The sequence below is a fragment of the Aulonocara stuartgranti genome (assembly GCF_965226115.1).
Source record: "Aulonocara stuartgranti genome assembly, chromosome: 23".
Classification (NCBI taxonomy): Eukaryota; Metazoa; Chordata; class Actinopteri; order Cichliformes; family Cichlidae; genus Aulonocara; species Aulonocara stuartgranti.
The window spans coordinates 47,175,885-47,187,077 of record NC_138958.1 but is presented as its reverse complement, the minus strand read 5'-3'; the positions used below and the strand labels follow the sequence as shown (position 1 = coordinate 47,187,077).

General features: G+C 40.1%; 2 protein-coding genes across 2 annotated transcripts in view; both read right to left on the bottom strand.

The window, feature by feature from the left end:
• LOC309700363 (ribonuclease inhibitor-like) overlaps window positions 1-5,020 on the bottom strand; it is a gene marked incomplete at both ends in the record, with an annotated part of 16,423 nt that extends 11,403 nt beyond the window's left edge. The window contains one exon of the mRNA XM_082523884.1: window positions 4,821-5,020. Coding sequence (XP_082380010.1) covers window positions 4,821-5,020 — 200 coding nt within the window. The remainder of the gene's footprint in view (window positions 1-4,820) is intronic.
• LOC309701484 (NACHT, LRR and PYD domains-containing protein 12-like) overlaps window positions 1-11,193 on the bottom strand; it is a 1,104,110-nt gene that overhangs the window by 921,034 nt on the left and 171,883 nt on the right. Inside the window, exon 7 of the mRNA XM_082525720.1 lies at window positions 7,085-7,258. Within this exon, the coding sequence (XP_082381846.1) occupies window positions 7,085-7,258 (174 nt within the window). The remainder of the gene's footprint in view (window positions 1-7,084; window positions 7,259-11,193) is intronic.

Sequence of the window (11,193 nt, the reverse complement as noted above, 5' to 3'; positions counted from 1 at the left end):
GATGAGTTCAAACAGGTGCCATTCATACAGGTAACGAGTGGGGGACAGAAAAGCTTCTTACAGAAGACGTTACAGGTCTGTGAGAGCCAGAGATTTTCTTTGTTTGAGGTGACCAAATACTTATTTTCCACCCTGATTTACGAATAAATTCTTTACAAATCCTACCATGTGAATTCATGGATTTTTTTTTCACATTCTGTCTCTCACAGTTGAAGTGTATCTCTGGTGCAAATTACTGACCTCTGTCATCATTTTAGGTGGGGGAACTTGCACAATCGGTGGCTGACTAAATACTTTTTTGCCCCACTGTAACCAGGGCTGCACATAAGTGGTCCCCAGGTGCGCATTCGCTGTCAAAATAAAAAACACGCACAAGGGTTAGGGTTAAATTTAAAAACTGTACTTTTGAGTTAAAATATATATTTATAATTTTAATAAATGACAAATTAAAAAGGCATGAACATTTCTTTTTGTATCGAAAAAATATCGAACCGTGACACCAAAGTATCGAACCGAACCGAACCGTGAATTTTGTGTATCGTTGCACCCCTAATATGTATATATTGTACTATTCTTAGTTAGCATATTGTCTGTCTTGTCTTAATGTTGGTTTATGTTGGTTTATAATGGAGCACTGTAACAAAAAAATAATTTCCCCCAGGGATCAATAAAGTATTCTGATTCTGATTAGAGATGAATCAGAATCAGAATCAGAAAGGGTTTTATTGCCAAATGTTGAGCAGGTTTACAACATTAGGAAATTGCTGCGGTGCTTCAGTGCAAACATACTGTCATAAATTACGCTAAAATAGACATTAAAATAAAAAGAATAAGAATTAAAAGTGCTAAGTAGATAGATATATACATGAGTGCAGGTGGTGATCAGAACATGAAATTCAGGGCCTTTCAGTTAATGGAGAACAGCATAAATTGTCCATCTATGCAGACGATGTACTTTTATACATTTCAAATCCTGCAGTCAGTTTACCTCATTTAAAAGAAATTATTAGTACATACGTTTACCTCTCTGGTTACACAGTTAATATTGACAAAACATTGGCAATGGATATAGGAGGAAACATTTCACTAACATTCAAGGAGCGATGTGGCTTTAAATGGCCAAACGAAGGTATCAAGTATTTAGGAATTCAAATTCCTCACTCATTATCAGACTTGTTTAAAGTAAATTATGAAGTTATAGTTGCAAAAAATAAAAAAAGATTTAGAGAGATGGACAGTCCTGCCTCTGTCTTTCTTGGGTCGGATCGAGAGTATACGTATGAATGTATTGCCAAGACTTCTAGACCTTTTTCAAATGCTGCCTATTAACATTCCCAACTCTACATTTGATAATTTAGATAAACTTTTTTCCTAATTTATATGGCAAAGCAAACGCCCAAGGATCAAGTTCCAAACATTAAAACTGTCAAAGCTGCAGGGGGGATTGGCTGTTCCAAATCTGAAATATTATTTCTGGGCAGCTCAGATGAGACCCCTGACTGTATGGGTGCGGGATTTGTCTGAAACTCAGTGGCTAAACATTGAGAAGACAATGTGCGAAAGATCATTGGAATCCCTGCTTTGTTCTAACATTTCAATTAAAAATGTGCATATGGGGGAACGGACGAGGGTCACACTAAAGATTTGGCGTAGAATCAAACAATCATTTGGTCTTCCAAAAGAAATTTCATTGTTATCAAGCCTCTCCTCCCTGCAGGGTTTTTCTCCTATTGTGGAAGACTCTGGCTTCAGAGCATGGTCACATAGCGGGCTTCATAAACTTTGTCATGTTGTGAGGAATGGGCACCTGAGCTCATTTGAACAGTTGAGGTCAGTTTCAGCTTCCTTCTTCTGACTTTTTTAGATTTCTGCAGCTAAGAAGCTTTTTGACAAAACATAAAGAATGGAGGCAAGTTTTGGAGCCCTCACCCATTGAGGAAATATTTCTAAAAATATTTCAAAGTAATTCCTCCCCAAAATTAATCAGTCATTTTTATAACGCATTTATGAGTTTCAATACAAATGCAACTTTGGATATTAAGGCAAGGTGGGAAGCTGAGACTGGCACTCAAATCTCAGAGGACACCTGGGAAGAGGTGTTCGGTGAAGCCCATCTGGTGACTAATTCTGGGCTGTGGAGAGAATTTAAATGGAAGGTGGTCATGAGATATTTTAGAACCCCAGAGATAATTGCCAAAATGAAGCCTACAAATCCTGACACCTGCTGGCGAAATTGTGGTACTTCTTTAGGAACCCACTCACATATATTCTGGTCATGCCCAAAAATCTGCTCACTTTGGAATGACATATTTAAAGTTCTCAGTACAGTTTTCCAACAACCATTAACAAAAGACCAACAGTTAGCCATTTTAGGAGTCTTACCAAATGGTTTTGCGGGAAACAATAAAACGTATCTCTTAAGAATCTTACAGCAGCACTAAAGTGTATCACTATTAAATGGCTGAATCTTGACCCACCTTCATATAATATGTGGATTGATAAAGCAAGAGAAATTTACCAGATGGAGGAAATAACATCTGCTCTGCAGATTCAGAGAGAATTGTTTACTGAGCGTTGGCGACCCATACATGCTTTACTGTTTCAATAATTTAGCATAGGTCTCTTTCGTTTTGTTCATTTATGGCTAAGTTTGTCACATGTTATTTAATATTACATAAGGATTTTGTTTTCTTTTTGTTTTTGTTGTTGTCTGTTTGTTTGTTTGCTTGCTTGGGTTTTGTTTTGCTTCCCAGTTTTGTTTTGTGCTTCCTAATTGCAGTTCTTATTTTAATCTACATTTCTGCATTGCGGTTCCTGTAACTGTCCTACTTGTGAACATCGACAAGCACAAGTTGTAATGTTGTAAATTATAATAAAAATTTAGTTAAAAAAAAAAAAAGAACATTAAAGTCGTACATTTCTCATAAAAACAGGACAAAGACTTGAAAAAGTCGTGTTTTTCCTTCCAGGAACCACATGGCTTCACTTTTAAAGGTGAAGTGTGACAGAAATGGACATATTTGAAGTCCAACACCTTTTTCCAGTCACATTATTAAAGCAGACAAACTACAAGCTCATTTTCATTCCAACAAGTCATCTTCTGACCTGGACTAACAACACTGGTCTCTATGTGCAGCTGGCTGTGAGACCAGTGCTCAGGGAGCGTCTACAAAGTGCAACACTGAAAGAACATCACACACTCATTTGCTTCCAGCACTTTCACACAAACATCTACTGTCATTATTGTCACCAAACTCTGTGGATCCTTTATTGCAAATTCAAATGGGATCAAATGGTCAGACAAAAGAGGGTTATGAGGAAATATGATGAAATGTTGTGTATTAGCAGCAAGTTATTGAATCATTTTCCTCAGAAACCAAACAAAATGATTGACAAACATGTTTTTACAAACTCAGTGTTGGACTTGGATCAGCAGGATAAGCTGATGTTTAAAGGCATTCGAGTCTCGCTGTATGAGAGTCCAGTTCTTACTCAATATTTATGGATGATGTTCTTTCAGTGTTGCACTTTGTAGACGCTCCCTGAGCCTCACAGCCAGCTGCACATGGACCAGCTGACATTACCCAGCATTAGAGGCGGCTGTAAAAAATTCATGTTCCCATTTAAATGGTTTTAATTTGAATAAAACGATGTTGATTCATTCAACCCTGAATCGATGTTTAATATAAATGTATTTTGCCAGAATCTCAGGTTAAAGCTCACAAACTATTTCAACAAGCAGCAAACAGCTAAAACAGTAAATGAGAGCAGCTAAACACACAAAGATGGAAACACAGAGCGTGGATCGTTCACTCGACGGCACGTACACGGACACGCCGTCGGGGCTGAAAGTGGACAGCTCACAGATCCTGAAGCTGCAGGTTTCATCTGTCTCCAACCAAAACTGAGTGAAGCAGCAGCAAAAGAAGATCCAAACTCTGCTTCACGTTTGATCAATATGCTCATGAATTCTCTCTGACTTTGGCTGTTCCTGCCTGCACAGCTCTCTCTCTCTCAGTGTACTCCAAGAACAGCTTCAAACATCTGTTTCTGCATCATTCACTGTTTATTAGCCACCAGTCTGCTGTTGTGTTCAGTGCTGTCGGCCTCTGACAGTAAAGCCTCATTTCTGCTGTTCCATGGAAACTTTTTAAAATGATGACAGATTACAAACTCTCAGCTGTGTCTGTAATCAAACCTCTGTAACTTTGCTTCACTTCAGCAGCATCAGCTCATGTTCACATGTTGCTTCATGGTTTGCTTCAGTTTTTGATCGACTGCAGAATATTTTGAAGGTTATCTGCTATAAAAAGCCAGAAGAGGAAAATCTGCTTCATGTGTTTCTGTTTGATCCTCAGTGACTTTGACACAAAGGCCTCTGCTGTGATGATCACACCTCTGATCAAGTCTCACAGTGTCACAACTGATAAATGATCAGAGTTAGAATATTTCTGACTGTCTGCTGTGTGCCGTGACCTTTGACCTGCTAAAGACAGTCAGCTGTGGATTATTCATTGTTGTGTCTGATACTTAGAACTGTGAGGAAGAAGCTACACAGTTAATCAGGGTCCCCTCTCTCTGAATCAGGAAAGGTGGGCAGGCCGCGTGTGGGCCGCGGGCCATACGTTGAGTATCACTGTTTGAAATGTGAACATTGTTCTGCTGCAGTCAATGGACTAAACCAGAGAAGAAGAAAACAGACTTTACCATGAAGATCCTCAGTGTGGATCAGTATAATATCAGCCTGATGTCTGCAGTTTAGTGTCAGCACAACTTTCACATCATATTCATCTCAGCACAACTAAAACATGCTGACTGACCTCAGAGTTTCAAGTTTACATCCTGGACTCTCCAGGAAACCACACAGATGCTTCACTCCTGGATCCTGAAGGTTGTTGTTCCAGCTCAGCTCCAGCTGTCTCAGATGGGAGGGGTTGGACTTCAGTGCTGCTGCCAGATAATCACAGCTGATCTCTGACAAACCACAGCTCTCCAATCTGTATAAAGAATGAAAGATGTAAGTTTATTAGACAAAGTGCTTGAAATCATTCAGTGTTTCATCATCTGTTCAGAGCTGAAGAAGCTTCAGAATGTAGAAGTTTAGAAAATGGAAACTCCAAACAGCTGAAGCCAACAGGAAGCAGCTTCAAACAAACACAACAAGAGAAAAAACTCTGAATGTTTCACATTAAAGTCGTACATTTCTCATAAAAACAGGACAAAGACTTGAAAAAGTCGTGTTTTTCCTTCCAGGAACCACATGGCTTCACTTTTAAAGGTGAAGTGTGAAAGAAATGGACATATTTGAAGTCCAACACCTTTTTCCAGTCACATTATTAAAGCAGACAAACTACAAGCTCATTTTCATTCCAACAAGTCATCTTCTGACCTGGACTAACAACACTGGTCTCTATGTGCAGCTGGCTGTGAGACCAGTGCTCAGGGAGCGTCTACAAAGTGCAACACTGAAAGAACATCACACACTCATTTGCTTCCAGCACTTTCACACAAACATCTACTGTCATCATTCATGTTTCTGCTCCTCTGGATTCACACGGAGCCTCTGCTCATGCCGTTGCCATGGTGAATAATAGTATGTGGCTCCATAACTCAGACTGAGCATGCTCAGAGCTGATTGGCCTGACTCTGATCAGCTGATCTAGAAGAGGAAACTCTGCTATATGTACATTATTACATCTACACCTGAATCACAACACTCACACAAATATATCAACTGTGTTTAATATTTTGGCACGTAGATCATTTATGTGCTTCAGCTCTTCTAACATTTTACCACCAACATGTTTCAAAAGGAGCAGCTTTTACTTTGAAGGCCAGCTGTCTGTGTTTCCTGTTTTCATTGTTGGATAATGAAATAAGTCGATGCTTCAGTGCTTTGAATTGTGTTACACAAAGCAAAGTTTTCACGTTGTTCAGGCAGAATCGAGCGTTGAAGAATGAATTCACACGTCAATAAACATTTTCATCAGCACAAGCAGGACAATGAAAGCAGGAAATACCCCAAACTGCCATTTCTCATTCTACAACTTCAACAACTGCACATGAATTATACTTCATACACAGACCCACAGTCTCTGATTGCTCTGAAATCTCACTGACAGCCAATAGAAATAAAGAAAAGTCCAGACTGACAGTCTCTGTGGGGTTAGGCAGTGAACTGCTCACGCTGCGTTCAAGTGCATCACAAACTATTGGAATTGGATCCAACTTTGTGAAGCAGATTTCTTCTCAGCTGCTGTTTTGAACATTTCCTCATGAACTGTATTAAACTCTGTAAATGAACTGAGAACTATTTCTACATTTGAAACTATGGATTCATTTTCCCGTTCACTTCTGTACGTTAGTGTATGAATGAATGTTAGACTGGGCTCCATGGAAACACTTGGACTGGTCTCAGCTGCCTTCTTTCTGTAGTCCTTTCTCTTCTCCAGCTTCTGTTTGAAATCCTCTCACAGAGCCTGAAACCTGCTTTGCTGTCATGTTTGGGCCTGTGTTCCTCTGCTTTAACACAAACCTCACCACAGCAGCTGTGTGGGTCGTCTCTGTAGCAGCCCGATCAGCTTCTGATACATGAACATCATCACAGCTCCTAACTTCACCTTTATTAGCTTTGACATTCATGTCTTTCTTTTCTCTCTGTCTGTTTCCACACAAGCTCAAAGTCTCTGCAGCCTGTTTTTATCTGCTATCATCAGATCTCCAACAGCCTCATTCGCATCCCTCACACACTCTACAGCCTCATCAGTACTGACTTCATCTTCACTGACTGATGGAGCACAACATGAACCTGTGGAGGCTAAAAAGCTGTCCTGACAAACATCTCCCCGTCACCACGCCACTTCTGTCAGCCTTTAAATGAACCCTGCTCAAGTCTGTCACTTCTATTTGGAGCCAAGAGGAAAAACTGTTGTTCAGTCGTTTGGAAAGACACAACATTTCTGAAAGCACTCAAAGACACATTTCTCTTCAGACACATCCTGAACATTTAGGAACTAAAGAACGTTTCAAATATCAAAGATCTGAAATATAGAAAAACAACAACAGCTGCAGTCAGTGAACTCACCTCAGAGTCTCCAGTCGACAGTTTGGACTCTCCAGTCCAGCACACAGAAGCTTCACTGCTGAATCCTGCAGCTTGTTGTTACTCATCTCCAGCTCTGTCAGATGGGAGGGGATGGACTTCAGGGCTGAGGCCACAACTTCACAGTGAGTCCCTGAGAGTCCACACCGAGTCAGTCTGTGATCACAGAAAATATAAAATGTGTTATTATAAAAGCAGAAAATCTGCATTATAAACACAGACTGAATGTATATGAAGACAAAACAGAGTGAGGTCATAATCTGATGAACATCTGCTCTTCACATCTGTGCTTCAGCTCCTCTTACTGTGTTTGACATGACACAACGATTCAGTCTCTCTCAGACCTGCAGACTTTTAATGAGAATCTTTGTTTGGATTTAATCTGCAGTGAAGGAGGAAGATGGTGTCACATTTAGGCTTCCATAATGTCCACAGTCTGTCACTGAGATCTGATCCAGAGTCAGAGTGAAGACGCACATTTGAACTGTTTCCTGTCCTGAATCTGACTCCAGGACATTTTGAATGAGCTCAGCTCAGTGAAGAGTTCCAGCTGGAAAGACGATCTCTGTTTGCTACCTGCTGCTGTCAGGTACGACTGTTCACGTCCACACTCAGGAAAAATCTGCTGACTGTCACCAAACGGAGCAGAAATCTCATCACTGGACAATAATGATGAATGAACTCAGAGCTGCTGATATCACATCTGATTTCAGGGGAACTAAACACAGAAATGATTGGCTCGTTTTAGCTTTCTGAGCCATTAGTCTGCAGGTTTATCACTAGTTGGCAGAAACAGATTTGTATTAATGTTCAGCGCTTCAGTGTTTATGACTCCAGATCCAGGTGACAGCAAGTCAAAATGATGTTACCTGTCTGTGTCCAGCAGCAGCCTTTGAATATTGTTATAAACTCACGTGGATCAGTTTGTCTTTGATTGGTTTGTAAAGTTCAAATTCATTTATATTCATCAACTCTAAATGAAAAATGTTTTTCTTCTTCTATGTTTATTATTAGAGTAACAAATTTTTATAGTTTCCTGTTGTTGAGAATTTCAGTGTAAAACCACTCGGACCTGTGCATCACTGCACACTGTGAAAGTATTACTGCAGTTTAATCTATAATCCTAATCAGTGTGTTTACTGGACTGTAGTCAGACCTCCGTTATACCAAAGGAAACACTGAACGTCTTCAAAGTCACAATAAATTTATAATAAATGCTAATAAATACTGGAGTGTTAGAAAAGATGCTTCCAGCGTGTTTGTCTTTGATAGGGTTTATTCTGTTCGTCTACAGTCTGACCACTTGGGGGCGCTTTTGTCTCTTTTGCTCTGAGCCTTGGGTTTATTCAAACTGATTTTAATAAACTATTTTCTGCAAGTTGAAGCTTCATCTCCATCTCCAGTGGTTGTTGCATATTTTATGACTATATTAGTAACAGTCAGAGAGTTTAGAGTAAATTAGATCTTCACGTTTGATTCTTGACACAACATAAATGGTGAGCCAGTGTCAGAGGAAGTGACAGCATCCACCGAGGACCGGGGGGAGTGGGAGGACTGGGGGACCAGGCCAACAAAAAGGTGATCACTGATACAGGTTAGCAAACATTTGCTCATTTGGTGTCTTAGAGCAGACTCCGCCCAGCTTTGTCGTCCATGGATGCTCTTTCAAAGGAATCTAGTTACTAGGGGTGCAACGATACACAAAATTCACGGTTTGGTTCGGTTCGATACTTTGGTGTCGCGGTTCGATATTTTTTCGATACAAAAAAAAATGTTCATGTCTTTTTAATTTGTCATTTATTAAAATTATAAATATATATTTTAACTGAAAAGTACAGTTTTTAAATTTAACCCTAACCCTTGTGCGCGTTTTTTATTTTTGACAGCGAATGTGCACCTGCGGACCACTTATGTGCACCCCTGGTTATTTAGCTCATCATATCGCAGCCACAGAAATTATTTTGTCCATGAAACCATAAAGCTGCACTTTCTTTTTGCCTTATAGTCTGATTTGTCATTACTTTTCCGTTTTGTGGTAAGCTTTTCTTTGGCTGTCACTTCTTCACCCTGACCTGTCTTATTTGGCTCAGCAAAACTAAAATATATATTCTGCTGCTTTTACACACGCACTCACATAAGCTCAGCGATTCTCTGCGCGATCAACCTCTCACATGTTTAAGCTCACTGCAGGAGATTTCACTTGTCTTGTTTGCATAGTAAGCTAACGATTGATAAGACGATGTCAGAGGAATTGGTGCGCAAATTATCATCACTCACCAATCAGTGCTGTCGCTCTCTATACACAGTTCGTGCGATTGCAAAATGAAAGCAAAAAACAAGTGCAAATTCAAATGCGATTTCAATATGTCACATATTGACAGTGGCTCACCGATGCCAATGACATAATTACCCAGCTACATTTCCGAAAGAATGCAAAAGCATTGACATATATTTTTCCTTCCTACAATAGCCCGACGGGCAGGGCAGAGATAGATTTTGGTAGCCCGACTGGAAAAATCGCTAGCCCCGGGATGTCGGGCTAGCGATATTGCGAGCCCTGTATCTGATTGAGGAATCACTCATCTTTGGAAAAGAGAGTTTATTACAGAGAAATGTCTCTTTCCAAAATAAAAGCTATACTATATGCTTCTTCTGGGCTATATTCTCAGCAGCATATTAAATATATCAGGTCCCCATGAGGAGAATCCTGTGCTAACGGCTGTCTAAATGACTCGGGTAAAGTTTGTAGCATGCGTGCTTGTTGTTTTTGTCTGCTTCCACTTGTCTGTGCACTAGGATGATGTCGGCGTAAATGTGCAGTCATATTCGTTATGTTCCCACTAGTGCTTTCAGGTTAATCTCGTTGAAATGACCTTAACGCCACAACACGGCAAATCTCCGTTAACGAGCTACCCCTGATCGCCGTGCATGGGGCTAGACGGCCAACACGTTAACGAGCTAACTGCGCTAACACACTAGTTCCCACCCATGTAATTAAGCATTGCGTGGCACATCCAACATACTGTTTTACTTTAGTCCATGACGTGCTTACCTTCAGGGTCATACGTCATATGAAAACCAAAATAATTCCAAACGCCAGATCTGAATGAGGGTGGGGGAGGTTCAATTTGCCATGTTGCAAGGAGAGCTTAACTTCTGTCTCGCTAGCTTGCCCTGCGCTCTTCCTTCTGATGATGCTGTCGAACGCAGATTCACTGAGCGCTCAACACAGACAGCATCGTCAGAAGGAAAGTTGATAAAATAAATTACAAATTTTGTATTGTTCATACATATGTGTACCGAACCAAAAACACTGTATCGAACAGTTCAATATCGATACGAATATCGTTGCACCCCTACTAGTTATATCAGGGCCGTGCAGAGAAGTTTAAAGGGGCGGGTGCTCAAAGTTAAAAAGGGGCACATTGAACCAGGCTGAATAACAACAACACACATTCATCAAGAATCTAATATGGGAAGGGCAGGGCTGTGTTTATCTGAGACTCTAGACATTAAAAAGTCCACAGGAGAGATGGTAGCTGATTAAACAAGTGTCATGAGATAATAACAAAATGCAAAGATTGGTGACAGCGCTTGGAACCATAAGGCAACAAAAAACTGTGAGAAAGAAATTAGGCTCTGCCTGTGAATCACTCTTTGCTTCTCTTCTTCCTTCCATCCCATCATTTCATATATCACTCTCCACTTGCTGTCTATGTGAGAACAAGGCACAACTTGCTATTGCAATAAACTATAATCTAATTATCCACACCTAACAACTCTTGCACTTAATCTATAATAAAATGATGAGAGAAAAATGTTATAGCACTGCCTTTAGTAGCCTCACACAGCTCCTGCTGTTTCCTCCTCATGTCCTTACCAGGCATGTCTAGACAATGTTATATCATGAGTAATAATTTAAAAAAAAATCCATATACATAAAACACACACATGCACGCACACACAGTGACGTTTTAGACCTTCTTCAGAATACTGTATATACTATGGGCATCATGGTGCTGATCCAGAATCCTTACATTATTATTTATTACTAGAGCTACAATAATAAAGCAATGAGGAGGGGGAAGTAA